Source organism: Emys orbicularis, chromosome 11, assembly GCF_028017835.1.
Source record: "Emys orbicularis isolate rEmyOrb1 chromosome 11, rEmyOrb1.hap1, whole genome shotgun sequence".
Taxonomy (NCBI): Eukaryota; Metazoa; Chordata; order Testudines; family Emydidae; genus Emys; species Emys orbicularis.
Genome location: NC_088693.1, coordinates 50,848,721 through 50,870,973, shown reverse-complemented (window position 1 = coordinate 50,870,973; position 22,253 = coordinate 50,848,721). Strand labels below are relative to the sequence as shown.

The window sequence follows — 22,253 nt, the reverse complement described above, 5'->3', positions numbered from 1 at the left end:
TAGATTACATTCTATAGAGACACCATTATTTACAGTTAGTTTTACAAACCCATTTCAGGCTCACTAAAGAAATCCATTGGATTTACAAAGGACTAGCTGATCAATAATTCATTTAGTAGGGATTCAGCCCATTCTGTGATATTCGATAGAGGGAACGAAGTTGCTTTAGGCACTAAAAAAGCAATCATCATACTCTAAAATTAAAGTAGGCAATGAAAGCATTTTCATTAAGTCCCTATTGTTTACAAACAACTACATTTAATAGCACATTCTTAGTAACTTTGGCTTTGCTCTTCAGTTTACCAAATATATGATATATGTCACATTATATGTCTGAAAGTCACATTGATTTCCAATAAAAACTATTTTACTGTGTGTAAAATGTAATAACTCATAAGCCTGTATGGAAAATCAGTGGTTGCTGACTTTCGAACATACAAATATTGGTCACCAGTACCCACTAATTCTCAGTATAGCACATTGTGCTTTTTATGGCTAATGCCTTATAACTTCTATCTGATTGAGTCTGTGGGCATCACATATTATATGCCAAAGACCAAACAGCACATTTGCATTTTTTTTTGCAAATACTAAAGGCTTCGTAACAGAAAAAATAATGTTCAAATTTTATATTTTATATAAAATTAGATTAAATATAAAATTATCCAATGGAAGTTTATATAAAGTCAAATCCTATAAGAGCCATGCTGTAACCTGAGCAGTTTGGTACCTCCTCCATCCTACGGAGTGCAGCTTCATATAGTCTTCCTGCTCCCAACTGTGGAGATATGTTGTGGGAGTGGGGCAGGTCAGTGCTGGTTGATTTGGTATTATATGGTCCACTGACCAAATACACTTCTGTGGAAGGGCACGAGGGCAGCTTTGGAGGCTACTACAACCCTAAGTATGCAATACTCAACTTCAGACACTCCCTAACGCACTGAGGAAAGGATTTAACTCATTGCTTTGAAAATCACCAAAATGTACTGAAAGGATTTTGAACTAATTGAAATTCAGATATGGTGGCAAACAGTCAAAGGTTCAGGGGTTTAGCTAAGCACCTAGAAGTCTGAATACTTATCCAAAATTTATTCAGATTGTTTAATTCTCTTGGGCTTCAACACCTGGGTTGGAAATCCCATAAGAAGGAGCATCCTTGAAGTATTTTTTGCACTTCTAGTTCCATTTTTAACCACAACCACAAAGTGCACAGGGTGTACAATTAAATATAATTACCAGTAATTAAATACATAAAATAGATATTGACATGGATTGAAAATCTCAAAAAAGGTTTGATATCCCACTGGAGCTTTGGCCCTGGTTGCTGTAGCAAACCAGCTCAGACACCTGTAATAAAGATTATCATCAAATTATCTTAATAACACATTAAAAGAATGTTCTCTCTTACTCTCATTCCTGGAAGACCAGGGCCACCATCACGTCCAGGTTCTCCTGGAGCTCCTCTTGGACCTGCAGTGCCTGGACTACCACGTTCGCCAGCAGGACCCTTAATTTTTTTTTTAAAAGGACATTGGACATTCACAATAAGTAAATAAAGCTATTTAAATGATCATTATTATAATGGATTTTATGAAATTGGGAAAGCATGTACCTTTTCTCCTGGAAGTCCATTACTACCGGGTATGCCACGGGAACCTGGGGTACCCTGCCAAGCAAGAGAGCAGACATTTTAGTCCTGTGGATCAAATAACAGGCAAAGTCTACCTATGTAACAGAGACAATCAAAAACATCTTCTGGTTTCTTGAAAGATCGTGTGCAACGTTCTGTTCACACAAATAGATCCAAATATTTTTAAATGTTGTAATAACAAACTTTGATGCTTCTCAACCAACCACATTTACTCATATTTTAGTGATATTCAGTGAAGGAGATAGATGGAGATGACATTCCATCCTGGCTGTACAGATTCAAGATCCTTTTTCTGTATGCACAGTGCACTTTGGGTCTAATCCAACGTCCACTGAAGTCAAAGGGAGTCCTCTAAGTGACTTCAATGGGCATTGGTATAGGCCCTATCCTTAAATTCATGGTAAAAAATTAACATATTTCAGCCTTGAAAAATGATTTTCCTTCTCTATCATTCTTTAAGAAGGCCTCTTGGTTGCAATGTTTTGATGACATTAGTTACTATTGTCTGCATTGTTTTAAGACAACATTCCATTTGCAGTTCACTCATGCATTCAACCTCCTCCTATTTTGTTCACTGTGCATCTCTGATTTCCTCACAACTTTCCAAAATACTTTCAAAGTTAGTGAATATAAAATTGAATCAATCTCAATTCTAATTTGTTTTAGGTGGCCTGTCTTTGTTGATGATGCTGGAACAATTTATTTCAATAATTAATCCATGATAAAACTCTATACAAACCAGTAGCATCTAATTTTTAAAAGACTGTTGGCAGAAGAATCAACTAATTATCCTGAATATGGATGAATCAGCCTTAATTTCACTTTCAAGAGCTGAAACTTTGACATGTTCATTTGATCTGCTGGAATTCAATTTAATTGATGGAGTGTCATTCTACAAATTGTAAATGGATTGTCTTTGGAGTCTTTCATACATGTTATACTATACTTTTCTGTTCTCTTGTGTTCTTATTCGGTTCAAAATCTTGGGTAGAAACACCAGTTTTTCAAGATTAATAACCCTCTAGCTATCAAAAGAAGAATAACTTTAATGTATTATAAAGTAAGGAAAGACCCAAGCCATACAGAGCAGATCTAGATTAGGATCTGGATCTGAATTTTTCCAATATGTGGGATGTTCACATCTGGAAGTTTGGTTCAATATCTATCTAGATTCAGACTTTCCTCAAAGTTTGAATCCCAGATTTTGGTACATGGTATGTGACATATGATTTAACTACCCAGTGTGGTGACTTGGAGTGGCTTACCCTTTCTCCTGGTGTTCCAGGTAACCCATTTGTGCCTGGCTCACCATTAGCACCCTTTTTGCCTTCTTCACCAGGAGGACCACCAGCACCTGGAATACCATTTTCACCCTAGTGACAAAGCAGGAACAAGTGAAAACATATTGTGTGGAGTCAAAACTCGCTGAGTTAAATGGAAGTTTTGGCTGGGGTAAGGACTGTATTTGGCCTGTTATTAATAAGCTTGTAAAACATGATGATGCATTAAAGAAATCAGAATATTTAGAAAATCACTTACACGCTCTCCTCGTGCGCCTGGCTCTCCTTTTGCACCGTTCTTACCAGGTTCACCCTAAACAGAACACACTTCCATTACCACTTCTACATAACAGAATATTTCAGTAGTTTGTTAAATAACGATAATAATAAGAAATATATCTCTCAGCATTTAAATTGTCAGCTCATTTTTATGGTTTATCTGTTCACAGGAGTGAAACAGAAGTGGAAGACTCCTACTGGAGCTGGTTATACATCCTCTCTATAAAAGATATGATCCTGTATACCCATACTCAGGTGAGTGCTTCCATTGGGTCAAACCCTAGGTTTCATTCTGTTTTTGCATCACTGGGAGTTTGATGTCAGTTTTGCTTGATGCCAATGGAAATTTGCATTAATAAGGTTTGAGGAATTATGAAGTAATTCTGTCAGGACATGGCACGTTAATTTCAATGTTAATACAAGAATAATTATTTTACACACTATGAGTAGGTTTCATAGGGGCAGGCCCAAGGAAATTCAGAAATAAAAAAGATGAAATTTTTTATATGTAACAATTAGAAATGGATGAATGGGGTGAGTCTAAATCTGAGTAGCCATCCAGATACATCCTTCTACAACCCAAAGTGAGATATAACTATGTCAATAAGGTTCAATACTTGGAATATTTATGGTGGACAAAAATCAGTCATTTTACTATGGCTTTGCAATATATTATTATTACCAAAGTTTTTGCTTTGCTGTGGTTTTTCTGTTTTGTTGGTTGGATAATTATAATAGACAATAGCAAAGGGATGGTAGAATTGACTAGGCAAGTTCAAATATATGGGAAATGTCTGAAGGCTTCTAACAGAATTCCCTAAGCCATATTCTTCTGTCACATACAGGGAGTCCTCAGACTTACGACGCCTGAGTTACATCGGACGCCACTTACATCACTTTTCAATTGACTGCCTGTTTCGCCCTTAGGATGCTCGATTTGCATAAAGTTTGCTTGAAATCACTTGCATTATACTGGTATGGAACGGAAAGGGGTCGCTTCTGATTGGCTTTGAATCAGGAGGGTAGGTTGTTGCCAGGTAGGGCTGTCGCTTGTTTTGATTGGCTCCCGGCTCCGGGCTCAGCCAATCAGAAAGCTTGAACAGTGATTGGCTGAGGCTCAGCACGTGTGCCGTTCGCCCTGGTTTTCTGAGCCCGTGTTGCCGGCATTCTGAGCAGCATATGTAAGTTTATGTGTTTATTTGAATACAGTGCACAGTAAATACATTGATGTTGCAACATTATTAATTTATAATTCATTTAGTACAAAAAAACTGGGTTATTGTGGTGAAAACAGTGTATCAAGACTTGGTTCAGAAACCAATCCCCCCTTCCTACCATTGATTCCTATGGGAAAAGCGTTTTTGACTTACAATGTTTTGACTTACAATGCAATTCTGAGGAATGAATTGTGTCATAAGTCTGAGGACTCCCTGTATACCTGTGCAACCCCACTGGTGTTCATGGGTTTGCACTGTTGTAGGTGACAGGGAATTTATCCCCTTGTTTTCTCTTAGTAATGAAAAGAATGTTGGTGACTCACTGGCGTGCCTCTTTGTCCGGGAATTCCATTAATACCTGCTGGACCAGGAGGGCCACGGGCTCCACTCAACCCAGGAGCACCAGGAATACCAGCAGGGCCCTGTGTAGGATTGAAGGACACTAATATGAACAAAGCATGGCATTACTGAATACTGCATAATCAAAACTGTAACCCCAACCAATAACATAGCAAAAAATGACAATTTGGTGGGATACTTACCGTTTCACCTTTACCACCTGGGTTTCCATCTCTTCCAGGATTGCCCTGGAAAGAAGAAATGATTAATCAATGCTATAACATTGTACTTAAATCCAAAAATTCCATAGCATTTTGCAAACATTTGCAAATTTGTATGGCAGTAATCATAACAATATGTTTGTATAACCAGCACAACATTTCCAAGGACTTATGTGATGTTTGTTACTTACAGGAGAACCAGCTGCACCAGCATGACCTTGTGGACCAGGTTCTCCTCTTTGTCCAGGGGTACCATCAGAGCCTGGGGAACCTGGAGCACCAGCTTCACCCTATGAAGAAGATGGTATGAGAGCAAATTGAACTCACTCTAGTATTGCTCCCAATGGATAATATTAACATTTTAGCCTCATTACCTCTTCCTCAGCCAGTGCACCTTTGCTGGACCCAGGCAGAATGCTGACGCTAGCCTATCCTGAGCAAAGGGGCAGGTAACTGATCCAAGGGAACACAGCGAGCTAGAACTTGGCAATATGTGCTGGGCAGCACTTGCTGAAATACTGCATATTGTCTCATGCAGTTCTAAAGAGTGATAGAAAGCACATTCTGCCTCATACACTATAAGGCATTGTGTCTGTCTCTTTCCTATGCAGGTAGAATGCATCAGAGTACCTTTACCTAGTTGCCAAAGTCCCATCCTGCACCTTACAGTATTCATTAGAGGAACAAGACTGCAATTTAGTCCTTTTAACATAAGAAAAGAAATAAAAAAGAGCACATAATTTGTATATTTAACATGGAGGAGCACAGAGATGCTCCAGAGAAGAAGGGCTAAAAAAGGAGAAGGGCAAATAAATCAACAGTTACAAGGACAGTGATGTGCACAGGGGTGAGCTTCACATTGGATTATTTTATTACTTGTATTGTAAATGTGCCTAGAGGTCAGCATGAAAATATCCTGGAGAAACTTCCAAAACATATGCAGAAGTGAGAGATGTTCCAGGCCTGGGGACAAATCCTCATAGCATTCACATGCATTGGTTGCAATGGGAGTGCTTGTGAGAGTGAAGTGAGCATGATTTGCTTAATTCTGTGTATGAAAATACATCAGCTATAGACCTCCAAGAAATGTGATAGCGGCCTGACAGTGAGGCATATGCCATATGGTGAAATAGATCTTCAAATAGATACCTTAGCACCTGAAGAGCCTGGAAATCCTGCAGTTCCGGGAGGGCCAGGGGGACCCTTAAATAAAGAAGGCAAAGTTATTATTACAAGAGGTGAAGGTCATATGGAATGAAACTTAATTTGAAAATAAACCTGACTGTGAGAGTTTTTTTCTGTCGTGAAAAAAGAAACATCTGGCAAAATATCAAGAAATATGAGTCATACTCTAGAAGATGAAATGTGGCTGTTTTTAAAATATCACACCTGTACTTTAGTTACCCTTATTCAATGTACATTTTCAATCAGATGTGGATGTTTTTGTAACTGAATAATTTCAATTTGAAAAGTATGACTATCGAGATGATATTGCACAAAATATTTTAACAGATCACTTGAATGAAAGCATGTGAGAGGGAAAAGAGGAGAATATGGTTGCTACTATTACAGTTTCTAAGTAGTTGGAAAAATAAAAATGTTGGGCTACCTTATGGTTTATATGAGTTGGGCTAACTCATGGTTTATATGGCCCATTGAAACCAAATGAGCCATTGTGAAGCTTCAAAAGACAAAGACTTTGTTGATTGTTCTCCCCCACATTCATGAAGAGGGGGCTTGCGTGTGAACTCATCCCATCAGCTTGAACTCTGGGGGAAGGGAATAAAAATGCCTGACAAAAAGGAACTATATCATGATGCCGCTTGGAATTTGGAGAGGGCAATGTTTCTAAGCATAAGCAAGGGATCACCAACTGCTTGGCTTGTGCTAGCCATAAAGGACATATAGAGCTTGCATATTATAGCAACTACTATTATCTTTTGGAACCTAAGACTGTATCTTATTTGTGTGTGTCTGTTTACCTGCTTTAACCTTGTAAATAACCATCTTATTTCTTTTTCTTAGTTAATAACTCTTTAGTTAGTATTATAGGACTGGCTACGAGCATTGTGTTTGGTTTGAGATCTGAGGTACAATTGACCTGGAGTAAATGACTGGTCCTTTGGGACTGGGAGTATCCAGAATATTGTTGTGATTTTAGGTGTAAGGGTCAATCTATCACAAAGGCAAGATAGACAGGAGTTCACACTTGTTACTTGGTTGATGAAATCTAATTATAGAACATACAACCAGTTTGGGGTTTGTGCCTTGCTCCTTGACAGTCTGCCCTGAGGTTGGCACTCTTGCTCATGAGCTACTCTAGACAGCTTGACATCATGATCTAGCACTAGGGCTGAGTGACTTATATGATGAACTCATTCAAAATTTGGCCCATATAAAGAGTTTCCATTATCTTCGTCAGTAAATAATTAGAGAAAAGCTTGGATATACATACACATCCTTTTGATTTACAGGATCATGATTTCTCTTATTTTCTTTTTATTCTTCATCAAAAATAAAGGTTTTTTGTTTCAATCATAATAGCAAGCATAAAGTTATTTAAAATTATAATTGCCTAAGACACTATTCATAAGGCAAACCATGTCCAATTAAAGGGTGGCATTGTAGCCCATCAAGCACATGGGCAAGAGAAAAATAGTTAAGCAATACAATAGTTAAGGGAAAACAATAATTAAGTTTCTTACAGGTTGTCCAGATGTTCCCGGAGTACCATCATTACCACGGGCGCCCTACCAAAAGAATACAACATAATCACCTACTATACATTCTCTTTGGGGCTGAAAAGCCAAGGATTTTGATATTGGACAACGATATTGACTTTCAAACCATGTTTCTGCATGTCCATACATTCCTATATATTTTATTATGGCACACACAATTCCTCAGGTATGGGTGCCTACTATGTTAAATAACAATAGTAGTAGTAGTAGTAATACTAATATCCAAAAGGTGCCTATCAATTGTACATGCACTTTGCTGTAATAAGAAGATAGTGGTATACAAGGAAATATGTTATTAGACACCACTAATTCTTTAATGCATAGCAATCATGCTTAATAGAGCAAAACATAATGTGTGTGAGCTGTACTTTAGATTAAATAAATAAGACAGCAATAAATGTCATGCATTCTAGAATGACTATAGCTTACAAACACAGAGAAAGAATAAAATGTGGCACAAAAGAACTAACAATGATTTAAGGCCTGTTACCTCTGCTGTAGATGTATCAGACATCTTCATTGCTCAGTACATTGTGCACTAGCATAAACAGTCCCTGTTCTGGTATATTTTAGGTTGAGACTTGTTTGCATTAGCTGGCGTTAATTATGACCTCCCCTTCTAGTCCAAGCTGGGACACCACAGTCTCACTCTTCTCCACAGCAGTCACTTTGTTTAGTTAGTCTTCCAATGCTGACCTCTACTCCATCCTGCCCACCCTGTTGGCTGAACTTATACCCTCAAAGTATAATATATTAGCATACAATATAAAGAAGAACTTGTTAAGGACACATTGCATGTAGCAAATCTGTATGCCCTTTACTACAACCTTTGATCTTTGGCTGGTAAATTTTCATGACGATTTTGCAGAAACTATATATTCTGCCATATCCTCCTATACACTATTTGCTGTACTACATCTAACGTAGACTGTAAGCTCTGTGAGTCAGGGAGCTTTTATTTTGTGTGTCTATGAAGCATGATGTGCACCTGTTGGGTCATGCAACAGAAATAATAGCAATCCTGTAGTTTTGTTCCAATTACTTACAGCGGAACCAGGAGATCCTGATCTTCCCCTTTCACCAGCTGGACCTCTTGGACCCTAAAGAACATACAATTATTAATTTGGACGACGGATTTTCAAAAACACCATGTAACAAACAACAAGAAGAAAACTATTTTGCTTAGAAATGTTTCAATGGAGCTGTCTGCATGGGTAAGTAGTACTCAGTGTGTGTAAAGGGTGGCAGGATCAAGCTCTTAAGGAATGAAGTCAGAAGAGAGCTGAAGATAGTAAGAAATACTAAGCAGAAAAAGTATCAGTTACTGTAACTTCTAATTAAATGATAATGAAAAAAATTACCATTGGCCCAGGTGATCCATTTGCTCCAGGAAGACCATTTTCACCCTGTTATATAAAGAGAATATCAGGTTTTGACAGAATTAACCTTTATTACCATATTTCATTAGTGATCTCTTGTAGGGATGACACACAGTAACAAGCAAGGTCCCAATCCTCTGAGAAGCTAAACATCTTCTGTGAGGTATTCAGTTTCTTCAGATTCTACTGAAGTCAATGGGGATTGAGAAGTCTCAACAACCTCAGGCACAAAATATTAAAACAGAAAGGCTTGGGGCCCAATCCATCATTGTGTTACTTCAGTTCTACATGGCTGTAATTCCATTAAAATCAATTGAGTTACTCTGGCATTAAGCTGGTGTAACACAGAGGTGAACTGGGCCTGAAGTGTATCAGTAAAGCATCTATTTAAAGTAATAAAGTTGAACATACTCTTCAGTCATGGGAATCTCCATCTTTTCTGTCTGTTACTGTTATAAAATCAGATGAGATATGCTGCAATTGCAGACAACAGACTCCCCTAGAGTAACTGATTATTTATATGGACATGATCAGCCAGGACTTAAAAAGCGTAAGTGGTTTTACAGAAGCAAATATGCAAAATACAGTTATGTTATTGATTCAGAGTAAAATTACATACTTTCTAGAGGCTGCAACAAAGTCACTTTACCTTCAGACCAGGCGCACCACTATCACCTTTGGCGCCATCTCTTCCATCAAAGCCCTAAGGGAACCAAAAATAACATACATTTCATTTGTACTTTGAAACCCTGATAATCCTTGATCAATACTGAACTTCAAGTGCATCCTTTTTTTTTTTTAACCTGAAAAGCTAACAACAAATCTTACATTGTAGGAAAATGGCTTATATTTGTTTAAATAGTAATACACCAGAAAATCAAAATAGCTTTAACGACTCCTGTTGTAAAATGTTACAGGAACATAAAAATGCAAAAGATGATCAGTGCATGATTAGAAATAGACTGTGAACTCCTTACTACATAGGTGAGAATTTAGTGCCACGAATAGTCCCATTGATTTCACTAGGACTGCTCATGTGGGTAACTGCTCAACAATGTAAATATGGGGATCAAAATTTGGCTCGTAGTTAAGAATACATTCCAGGTAATTTATTTGTCGTCAGTATTAATGGTAACTCAATGGTAAATCTAAATAAGCAGAGATGGGACAAAGGGGCACATTTTGAACCAGATCAGAACTTTCCCTAAGTGTAGGGTGTTCATGGCCAGGGTTTTAGATTTTCAAAAGGCCCATTATTGAGAGAAGAGCCAGTTGTGAAGTTCAGATCTGAACTTTCCAAAAGTTCTGCAAAGGGGAGTGCTTGTGCCTGTTGCATAATGATTCAGTTGGAGTATTTCACTCAAAAATACTCTTACAATAATACTTACTCTGTGACCTTTCATTCCATTGAATCCAGGCATACCAGGGGGTCCTTTGTGGCCCTAAACATATAAGCATAAAAGACTATGTAAATTACAAATATGGCGGAGTAATGAAGCACATAAACTAATATATATTAAGTAGCATAGTCAGTCTGGTGGTATTGTTAACAAAATGCAAAATCAATAACAAGTTGGTTTTTCATTCAGAAGAGCTCTCTCGGGGGCTCTTTCTTACCGCTGGTCCAGGTAATCCACGCTCACCAGTTCTGCCTGGTCTTCCAGATTCTCCCTATGGACAGAATAAACAGTTTTGCTCTGTTACTACTTCAGTTTCTGGCAAAGAACTAGTAATACAGGACTAAACAGACCTTGGAATAAGCTGCTGCAACTCTCATTGACATCAATGGGTGGAGGGGGTCACATCAGTTTATGCCAGGGTGAAATCTGTCTCATAGCACAATTTTGTCTTTACATTAGAAGCCCGTCACAGCTCATGATCCATTCTCATCAAATGTTTTGATGAACAAGGAGTACGTTCCAGTCTTAGCCACACTATTCTTTGTAGAAATGGTGGCATCACAGAAGCTTCATGATGCCTCTGATATTTACCACACATAGAGAAACAGTCAAAAGGGACAAAGACTTTTATTGACTGATTGTGTCTCTCTGTACGATAGCCATGCAAAATAATCTATCTGGTGTTGTGAGCCAACACCTGGTCTTTCATGACAATAGAACCCATTTCCCAAAGATTCAAAGTTAATGTGGCTCAGAACAAGATTTCAGGCACATATCAAAAGTAGGTTCTATCCTATCTTTATCACTGCCTGTCTATTTATGGCCTGATCCAAACCTCATTAAACTTAATGGGAGTCATCCATTGACTGCACTGGGCTATGGATCAGGCCCTTAATGAGTTCAGTGCCAGGTGTCAAGTATGTAAGATCTTTGCATAAAATAGAGGTGACAAATATGAAGGGCTGCATATTGGGATCTAGAAAAAAAATCAATGTATCTCCTTAGCACACTCTGGGGAAATGATCAACCCCCCCAAACAAACATAAAAGCTTGGAACTACAATAGAAGCACAGACACTCCAAGTTGTTAACCCACAAATAGTAAACTAAACTATGGTTTACAACTAAAACTGGCCAATGCAAAGTAATTCACAGCAACTGTCAAATCAGCCACTCAGTCCTGACCTCACTTATGGTGCCTACGTATTATTTACGATATGTGTAATAAGGGGCCGGAGATTGTCACAACTCCTCTGGCAAGGAGACATTTCATACCAAGTTTTAATCGAGAGCAAATTTTTACAGACATATTATGAAATGTACAAATCAGGGGATTACATGTGATAGCCTGAAAGATACTTAAACAGAGTGGTACCAATAGACACTGCTTTGTGTACCATAGAGACACACTATGCAGGAATTTTGATCCTCCTCCATTACATACTGTAACATTGAACTTACATCTTTTCCTGGGGGACCTGCTGGGCCTAGTAATCCTGGGGGTCCTGGAGGTCCCTGAAAACAAAATAAAGATGAATTTCCTTCCATCATGTACAAATAAAAATTGTATTAAAAAGTCATGAACTATTCGCACAGCTGCAATACACAGGTTTGGTAAATACAGTGGGTAGTCATTCAGGGTTAAATCCACCCAGTGGGGAGGTCTGGCCCATGTGACAGGGGTGGACAAAGGGGCATTTGACTAACTGCACTCCACAGAGTGGGTCTCTCTATGGCTCCAAATAAGCCAGTGCAGAAGGGTTTCAAAACAGGGCAGAATTGGACTAGTGGGTCATAAGTTTGTGACTATGTAGATCCAGGAATCAGAAACCTGCTGCCCATGAGTTGGAACAGTGGCCAAGGAGGGAATGCATTGCAGCTACACAGGCAACACATAGATAGCAGGGTTAATTCCATCCCTAAACCCTCATGTAGTTTACTGCTTAATGCCCACTCTGACTGGAGCAGGGGGACTTTCACTTCTAGGGATTAAAAGGATTATTGGGCGTGTAATTTGGCATAGTCCATTGAAATCAACACAGCTAAAAGGATTTACCAGCATCACCATGTATGCAATCACTATTTTTAGACCTCTATTCAACCCTGCCTAGGTTTTTGTCCTATCTAGTATTCAGCTGATGTGGGTTTAAACTATTCCATAAATGTTAAATGCATCACAGATATATTCTTCCTGTTACTATTTGTGGTAGGTCTATGAAAAGCAGTAACTAGCTAAATGTCATAGATTGTTTAATCAAGTTCCAGTCACTTTTGTGAGCCCACAGGAGTGAAATGAGAGATTTGTATCTGAATGTGTGAACTAATGGATAAATCTCAGCCAAATAGGAGAGGAATTTGATCAGCAATGAAAAGGAGAATTTGCAATGGATTTAATGGTTCTAAGGGTTTCCAAAATTGTCTCTATTTTCGTGAGCAAAAATGGTTTGCATCAAATACTGCTCATCCCTAATGGTTAGTGCACCATAGAACTGAATTTGGTCTATAATGAATATGTACATAGCGAATTGCTTCTCTGCAGGTCTTCCTTTCATAAAGCCTGATCCAAATCCCATTGAAGTCAATGGAAGGATTACCATTGACTTCAATGGGCTTTGGATCAGACCCAAAGTGTAGTAATTTTTCCTACATGCATTCATATGGATTATTAACATTCTACTGAAAAGTCTGGTGTGACTTGTTTCTTTGTTTTAAAGGTTGAACAAATAAAGTTGCATAGACTATATTCCTTCTACCATTCATTTCTTAAGGGATCAATCCTAATGTCCTTACTCAGGCAAGGTAAGCGTATGTCTATGGACAGCTTGCAAGAACATGACTTTTAAGTGCATAGTAATGTAAAGTGATACTTACAGAAGGGCCAGGTTGTCCAGGCTCACCAGGGGAACCTTGGTATCCATGACCACCCTGATATGTAGAAGAACACAGCTGAGAAATCACTGTTTTTTTCCCCAGGAGGTTGCTACATATTGCAATACCCTCATAATCATAATAAATAATTCACCCAGAACAATTACTGAACAACCAGAGGGAAGCAAACTGACAGGATCAAATAATCAATTGTGCAATATGGATTGAAACTACTCCACTAAATGGAAATCCACATTAAAAAACCCAAAGCTCATAGCATATTGCTGTACATGCCCTGGAATTTCCAGATTCACTTTAGATGACTAGGGCTGTTAAATTTATGTATGAATTAAGAGACTGGAGCATTATCAGTGAATCATAAGTAAAATTAGAATTTAAGCATCGTTAGGGATCATAGTCTATGTCGACTTACATGCCATATAATTCCACTGATTTCAGTGGGAATGCATAGGGTCTAAGTAAGGGCAGAATCTGATATTGAGTCATTTGTTCCTGAGGTTATATTACAGACCAATAAAAGAACACAACATAGTCATAAAATTCTCAGCATCTAGATTTGTTGGTTGAAAACGTGCCCAAATTCAAGGAGAGAGAACAGGGGCTGTATATTTCAGGGGATAAGATGTACATAGCAAGACTGAATTTTACTTACGGGTGAGCCTGGTTGACCAGGTGGGCCAGGCAGGCCAGGTGGGCCGGGCATTCCTGGAACTTGCTAAAATGTATATATAAAAATAGTAATTAAATCAAAATCTATTTATAATCGTTATTAGGATCATAACCATAGGCAGGAATGACAATAAAAGACAATTCAGTATAGATGCCTATTGCTGTAGAGCAGAAGTCTGCAATGAAATATAGTAGAGATGGTGGAAAATTTCCTATCAGTAATGAGAGAACTGTAATAAATTTTAACCTTAGTATCTTAGAGAAACCCAGCAGAAAGACAATGTACTTTCACTGTATGACTGTACAGTGTATTTTGATTGTGGCTCATAATCTCCAGCATTTACAATCTCTCCAGGAAAGACTTAAATCAAATTTGTTTGGTGTTTTGCAGTGGCATACTGCAGTCATACAATAAAGGCTCTGCCTAAACTGATTCAGAAGGGGGTCCTTTTGATTCCACCCCTTTACTCCAGGTTAATATTTCTTTCCTCTAGACATTTAAACCCCAAAAGGATGTTGTTATATGCCTTTTGTCCAGCTAAAATGAAGGATAAACCACTTGCTCTAAGGCAAGTACCAAGGACATTTCATAAATCTGCTGCAAGGAATATTCCTAGGGTAAAAGAGTATCAGCTTCCTTAATGGACCCAAGGACCTCATCTCCTCAATGCAAATGAGTTATATTAGTCTGGACACAGTTAGGTGCAAGAGGGCTCCTAAACCCAGGCCCCAGTATGGTGGAGCCAAATGGTGCCAGTAAACCTGCAGGTTATTCTACCTGTGCTACTTTTGGATTTCTATAACTAATTTGAGAGTAAAATCAGCATTTGTTAGATGCTAATTTCTTCTCTCTGTATGCTTGGTATTACATGCACATGTACAATCCATTAGGGCAGGATGTGCTTTGGCAACATAACCTTCATGCTGTGAAAAGGTTTATGCCCTGTACACCTTTTTGGACTTCTAACTGTTTAATTTATATTTCTGATACTTGGCAGGGATTCATGAATGTTAGCCAATGCACTGATTTTCTTAAGTGGTACAATACTACACCATAAAAATTAAATGACATCTGGGGTAGTCAAAGGACATAGTGGACTACATTCTGCTCTTCGTATGAAATAACTCTTGTGAACTCAGTGGAGTTATTTCAGATTTAAACTGGTGCAAGTGACAGCAAAATTAGTCCCAGAAAATTACAAGTATGTTAATATTGCATGTTAAATACCTATAAGTTAAGTAGCAACAAACAAGGAAGCATGCAGCAACATGAGGAAAAAACTGCAAGTTTTGCTTATGTTTTGCTAGACCTGCATTCAGTTGTTTAAATAAAAAAAATTCTTCAGTTAAGCTTTAGTTGATGTGGTAGAGTCAATACAGTGGGCGTATCTGAGTTATAACAGAAGTAATATACTCCATAGCATAGGAAATATATTCCATGCTTTACAGCATGGATTCTATATTATATAGCAGAGGAAAAATATTCCATGATGTAAAGAATAGATGATATATTCCACAGCAGAGGAAATATGTTCTATGACTTACAGCATAGATAATATATCCCACAGAACAGGTAATATTCCATGATTTCCAACACAGGAAATATATTTCACATCAACTTCATTTTCACTACAGTAGATTAATCCAACCACTATAAATACTATTTCACATATTTGTCCAGATTTGATAAAGAAAATCGCAGTAGTAGTTGTGTCTCAATCATAAAGTATACCTAATGGCTTTGAACTGTGTCAGTCTACTTGCTCATATCATTACATGTATGATTATTAGAACTAATTTAACATGAAAGGAAATTGGACTGGTGCTGCATCCATGTGTGGCTACAAACTGAACAAAACATGTTATTTTTCAAAGTACACACTGAGGAAATAAATCCATAGTTAAGAATGACATTTGCTTGTTAGCATTGTCTCCAAACTGTGAATAAATGGGAATTGTTTAGCTGTAAAATATGGTTGGTTCAGAGAAACAGTAAGAGAACAGTTATGTAAGGGAAATGAAAGCCAATGAGGAGAAATTGACATGTACCGTTAAAAGACCAACAAACATGCAGTGAAAGGACATAGTAATAACAATGGTGGAGAGATGTGTGGATAATGAAATACCAGTCATGGTTAACCACCTATAAGGAAAATATATTTGAACTAAAGTTAAGTCCATTACCCTTTCCAACTACTTGGATTAGGTATTTACCTGAATTAACAGCAAGAATTTAGTAAAACAAAAATCAAATGCTGTTGAGATTTATAATACATACAGAATAGCATGTTTAGATGTGTCTGTTATTCACATCACATCAGTTTATTCTATGATGCAGTGTAAAACAATTTGACAGGACACAGTATGGCAAAAACAGACAGCAAAGGATGTAGGCCAGGGGTCGGCAACCTTTCAGAAGTGGGGTGCCAAGTCTTCATTTATTCACTGTAATTTAAGGTTCGAGTGCCAGTAATACATTTTAATGTTTTTAGAAGGTCTCTTTCTATAAGTCTATATTATATAATTAAACTATTATTGTATGTAAAGTAAATAATAGTGCAGCGAGGTGAGTGGGGACGGCGGCTGGTATCCCAGGCCGGCAGTGGGCTGAGCGGGGCCAGTGGCCAGGACCCCGGCTGGCACGGGGCCGGTGGCCGGAACCCCAGACTGGCAGCAGAGTGCCACTAAAAATCAGCTCGCGTGCCACCTTTGGCACATGTGCCACAGGTTGCCGACCCCTGATGTAGGCTATTCAATCAGGTTAAAAACATGCCCCTTGTCCAGTGAACCATATATGAGAAATATAAGTTCTTTAATATAAATGCCAAAATACAGTGTAGAAACCATGTTTGTTGAACTACAGTGTATCTCTGTTATCTCTGTGGTTCAGCACATCTCATGTTAGGAAGCCAAGTAGCAGAATGTAGATGATATGATAAGCTGTGAGTAAAATCTGTAAGGAACTGCAAATGAATGAATGAACGAATGAACGAATGAGTGAGATAGAAACAAATGAGAGAAAACAAAACTGAGAAAATAATGAACTGCAGTTCAGTAAAAAGAAGTCTACCATTCATTCAATACGATGATCTGATGGAACCCAGAGAAATAACATGTTTGTTTGGTGCTGCTTTCATCTGGTACACCATGTGACATACAATCCTTCTTATGTAGACTAGGAAATAATGATTGTAGCTAATGAAGCAGCAACCAATTTCAGATAATAGTTCACAATGTCCATTAGAGATTGCACAGTATTCCATGACTCTGTCAGAAGGCACTTGTATCTATCAATGGAATATCACTGTTGTAAGGACACTCCATGTTAGCTGTGATGAATGACCTTACAAACCTAGTACATAAAAAGAAAATTAAGCAGATATGTTTTCTAGATGAACTTTATGAAGGAAGTAACTCATACATGTGATTGTTTCATCCAACATGTGTTTGATCTAATAAAAAAAATATTGAAAAGTTTGTGCCAGGCCTAATGGGCAGATTCAGCATCCTTAGTGCATAGTCTGAAGCGCTGTGGATAACAAAGAACACAGTAGGATGCTCTGGCTGCATCTGGGACGAAAGGAAGACAATAAAAGGAATATATTGGTTTGCCATAGAGCAATATTTGAACTGTGGAAATACAAACTGGGATAGAGGATTATATTGAGCATGAATGGTCTTGAATGCTGTCGGAAAGAAGAAGGGGAAGGGAGAGATAAAAGCATTCAGGGTGGAGGAGAGAAAAGCAGTTGGGGAAGAATAATGAGAGGTAGAAAATGGAAGAGGCAGGGAACAAAGGTGAGGAGAATATAGAAAGGAGAAGAGATGAAAATAAGGAAAGAGGTATTGTGTGAGAGAGAATCAGTTGGGAGGAAGGGCAGAGAGTGCAGATCCAGAAATGGGATGGAGAGATGAAGAGAAAAAATGGTAAAGGATGAAGCGACAATGCAGTTTCATATAATCTATACATTTGGAGTTATCCTAGAATGATACTTCCAGGACAAACTCTGCCTTAAACCTTATTCCATTTGCAGTCAGCAATTCAATAAATAACCTTATTTGTTCAATAGGAAAGGCATAAATATCCAAGATACAATCTACAAAAGGAAAAAGTGCTCTTAAAAAAGGGAAAGAGAAAAGGTTACTATCTTACAGGAGGTGGATATTGTCCAGGACCAGCCTTGGTATCATAGGAGTCATACTGAGGAGAAAAACTCTGCAACAGAAATATCAAAACAAGAGAGTCCATTATAAATCAAATCAGGCAACATACACACTTCATATGGCACACTGTATTGGAAATAACTCATTTATATAAGCTGTTTAGCAATGTTCTAACAATTACAATTCTGCACGTTTCAAAAGTCATCCCAAATGGAAGCCCTTATAGCATCTTTCTTTGCGCCCAGCCTGGTGATCAGAATTACTTTAGCTGCCTATACAGCTGACCCTGTACTGTACTACAGATCTGCCTGATCTGAGGAAACCAACTGCCTTTCTCCATTCTCTCTTCTCTTATCCCCAGGCAAGATGTTATCAGGTAACATCTTACCAGAGCACGGGTCACTCCTTTTGATCTTGTTCCCAAGTTTTCTCTTGAAACCACATCTCTATTGGCCTAGTCCAACCCCACTGAAGTCAATAGGAGACTTTTCCATAGAGGTCAAAGGAAGCTGGATTTTGTTTATAATCCAGACTCAAGAGAAATCACAGCTCACGTCTGAACTATTGCTAATGCCAGCACTAATTGGGTATATCCTCTGATCCCCTTGGGAATAATAATACCATAATGGCATCCATAGATATCCCTAAGTGGGCACTCAGAGAGCAAGAGGAATATCACTTTGTCAATCTAGATGCATGTGTCTGGAAGGAGGAACATGGATATATATGTTCCACAGAGGTCTATCAAGGACCCCATATCTGCCATAATAGCGATCAGGGCAAGTGTCATTATAATCTGGAACCCCATCAAGACAACCAGTCTCAGGTCGTTGTGATCAACAGTAATTGTTTGCGTATAAGAAGTTTTTGTAGGAAGTTCCTTGTGAACTTCTTTTACCCTGTTGAAAATTATCCAAATGTGAATCTCTATCTATGTTTTGCACTTGTTGTACAAGGATGCAACACTATGTTTACATCTGAGAAGTTAAATGTGCAAACCATCACTAAAGACTATCAACTGTATAGACTTGTTGATCCTATGAACATAGGGGTCAACATCGATGCACTACAGCAATTAATACAGCATCCAGAATTAGAAGCCTTAGTAAAAGACCTGGAAAAGGAGGGCAAGAGTTTACTGATATCAGTGCATCACTCCACTGCACAGATTGAGCGAGTGTTAAAAAGAGTGGTAAAAAGTTCAAATTTTGCTGCATCCTTTTCTGGTTATTTTGATTATTCAAGGTCTTACCCTTATCCTTGTTTTCATGGTGATAGGATGGGTCAAGTTAAAGCTTAGAAAGATAGCTAACAAGTCTAGATTCTCCAGAGTACCTGTCGCTTGAGCAATACAGGTGTGAAGACAGTTATTTGAAATCAATAACATCTTCAAGGAGGGGAAATGTTAGGTAAAATCTGTTTCTGACCTGTTTTATGTAATGTCCATCCTGGATTTGTAAAAGGACAGCTAAGACTTCATCTTGGATACCCTTCTCTTCAGATGATTTAGTGCCCTTTCAGCCTTTTTCAAATTAAGGCGGTAAAAGGTCAGGGCAGTTAGAGTCATGTGACAGCCATAATCTGCCTAGCAACCGCAGGTTATTTAGTGAGTGGCAGGCCCGTCACTCAGGGCTGTCCATCTGAGTGGCAGCCAGTGTCCCACTCAGTTCAGCTAGCTGCCAGGAGCCCCAGAGGGACCAGGACTCATAGGATTTTGGATTCTTGGTTTCTATTAACATACTTGCACTCAACTGCTACACACCATTAGTGAGCACATACATGCACTGGACTATGAGGTCAAGCAGAGACTGCGTGGGCAAGCACCGAAGACCTATCGGAGGGAGAAGATCTGCCCAAGAGGGAGAAGACCTGCCCAGAAGACCTGTCTAGAGGGAGAAGAATACCCAGTTCCTGAGTTCCTGTTTGGTGTCCAGTGCCCCCGATTTTCACCACTATCCCTGTCGGTTTTTATCATTGTGTCCCTGTCTTCAGGATATGATATTGTAATAGTTTTTGTAGTTTTCCTCTGTTTTACATCCATAGGTTAAGGGGGTTCAAGGGCTCTGAGCTTCATGCTCTGGTAACTGTTAACAACTGAGTGTGTCTTGCTTATGTTGTTTATTGTCTGAAGCGGGGATCCTTGTCTAGTTTACTGACTAGTGGCATAATAAATATTTGTGTGTTACATCTTATTCTGTCTCTGTCTTAATAAATCACACAATGATAGATGCGGGGGGGAGGTGGGATCTACAGACAGCCCATCTTCTGATCTGTGTATACCAGGGGTCTCAAACTTGTGGCCCACGGGCCATCTGCGGCCCACGAACCTCCCCAATGTGGTCCGCGGGGCTCCAACAGTTTTGGGGCCAGGTCTCTCCCTTGGCTCCACCTGCCGCTCCTGGGCGCTCCCCCCACAGGCGATTTAAAATGGCCCGGGGCCCCAGCAGTACAGCGGAGCTGAGCGGTGTCTGCCTGTTCGCTCCACATGTCTGGCGGCCCCTCCCTGTGGAGTTTTGGGGGGCGGGGCGGAGTTTTGGGGGTGGGTGGGTTCTGGGCAGCATGAGTGACATTATTGGCCCGCTGGGAGGAATTGAGGACTGGCCCTGGCCTTAAGGTAAATTGAGTTTGAGACCCCTGGTGTAGACCATAGTTAATCTGTTTTGGGCTAACAGTGCCAGCTCATCTCTGCTGGCTGGTGTTTTGAGGGTAGGAGGAAGAATCAAGATTTTTCCACTCCCTACCCATCTGTAGAGCCCATCCATGTCAGAACAGAAGTATCAGCCCTACTCAGGCTAGCCTTCCTGCTGCACAGAGACCCATATGACACAGGTAGGGTGAACATTGGAATAAATATATTCCACCCTACATGTAGGGCGGGTGACAGTTTCACCCTTAGAGCTTATAAGCAACACCTTCAGAGCTAAATGTAATAATTATGACTTACTCCTCCATTTATAGAGGGACACGACTGACAGACCCCAGGCTGGCCAGGAGAGCCGGGACTGCCTGGGAGTCCAGGGGAGCCAGGTGATCCATGAGTTCCAGGAGAACCCTAGAAAGTTCAAAATAGACAAGAGTTAATATTTGTATTTGTCTTTCAATATGTTGCTATCTGGTGCATCACGGACCAAATCCTGCCCAGGCTGAAGTTAACAGATGTAAAATCTGGCCCCATATGATAGTGCATATTGTAAAAGAGATTTTTTTTCTATTAAATGTGAATAAAGTTTACAGTTCAAATAAGTAGAGAAGAGGAAGTACAAAAATACATACAAGGAAAAACATCTTTGCCTGTTGAGCCTGATTATAAGTGACTGGCTTGTACACGCTAGAAATATTCAAAAATAGATTGACAGTTCCGTATAAAAAGGAACACTGTTAATGAAGCACAGAAGGATTCTTTCTACTGTGCAGAAACTTTCTTAAAAAGATTACAAATTTATATACACCTTGGGCCAAATTTTCCTTTCTCCTCTCTGTTTCTACTGATATAAATCCGGAGTAACTCTGCTGAAGCAAATGGGATTATCCTGAATTTACATTATGAGCAGATTTTGGCCAACAGAGTCCAATAATCTTAGGGCCCAATCCTCCATGATGAAGACATAAACGTGAGTTGAGGTTTCTCACCAGCTTGCATGAGACACAGAGCACTTTGCAGGATTTGGCCCTTTGTGATTTTAAATTTATTTGAAGAATCTGATATCACTTACCGGCTCTCCCTTTTGGCCTTTGACAACATTATTATTGGGAGGAGTTCTAGTAGTCTAGAAAAACAAAACAATAAAACATACAAAGGAATCAAACCAAGAAGTATTGATAAAGTGCAGCATATTTAACAGGTAGGAAAAACTGTTTAAACAACAATGGAAATACAGCTGTACTAAACTAAATTGGTCATTTCCACATCAACATTTAAAACTATGTTTCTACTGCCAAATGAAGGAGCATCCATCATGTGACATACCCTTGGCCATTCTTGACACAGATGCTGTGGGTGAAATCCTGACCTATTGAAGTCAATG

The 22,253-nt window shown here is 39.0% G+C and overlaps 1 protein-coding gene across 1 annotated transcript in view; it reads right to left on the bottom strand.

Moving 5' to 3' along the window:
- The window catches only part of COL3A1 (collagen type III alpha 1 chain), a 69,748-nt gene that overhangs the window by 21,726 nt on the left and 25,769 nt on the right, over positions 1-22,253 (bottom strand). The window contains exons 3-22 of the mRNA XM_065413703.1: positions 21,942-21,995; positions 21,173-21,280; positions 18,218-18,280; positions 14,048-14,110; positions 13,378-13,431; positions 11,968-12,021; positions 10,725-10,778; positions 10,496-10,549; positions 9,757-9,810; positions 9,090-9,134; positions 8,775-8,828; positions 7,693-7,737; positions 6,137-6,190; positions 5,179-5,277; positions 4,970-5,014; positions 4,751-4,849; positions 3,191-3,244; positions 2,917-3,024; positions 1,613-1,666; positions 1,409-1,507 (exon numbers count right to left, since the gene is read on the bottom strand). Coding sequence (XP_065269775.1) covers positions 1,409-1,507; positions 1,613-1,666; positions 2,917-3,024; positions 3,191-3,244; positions 4,751-4,849; positions 4,970-5,014; positions 5,179-5,277; positions 6,137-6,190; positions 7,693-7,737; positions 8,775-8,828; positions 9,090-9,134; positions 9,757-9,810; positions 10,496-10,549; positions 10,725-10,778; positions 11,968-12,021; positions 13,378-13,431; positions 14,048-14,110; positions 18,218-18,280; positions 21,173-21,280; positions 21,942-21,995 — 1,314 coding nt within the window. The remainder of the gene's footprint in view (positions 1-1,408; positions 1,508-1,612; positions 1,667-2,916; positions 3,025-3,190; positions 3,245-4,750; positions 4,850-4,969; positions 5,015-5,178; positions 5,278-6,136; positions 6,191-7,692; positions 7,738-8,774; positions 8,829-9,089; positions 9,135-9,756; positions 9,811-10,495; positions 10,550-10,724; positions 10,779-11,967; positions 12,022-13,377; positions 13,432-14,047; positions 14,111-18,217; positions 18,281-21,172; positions 21,281-21,941; positions 21,996-22,253) is intronic.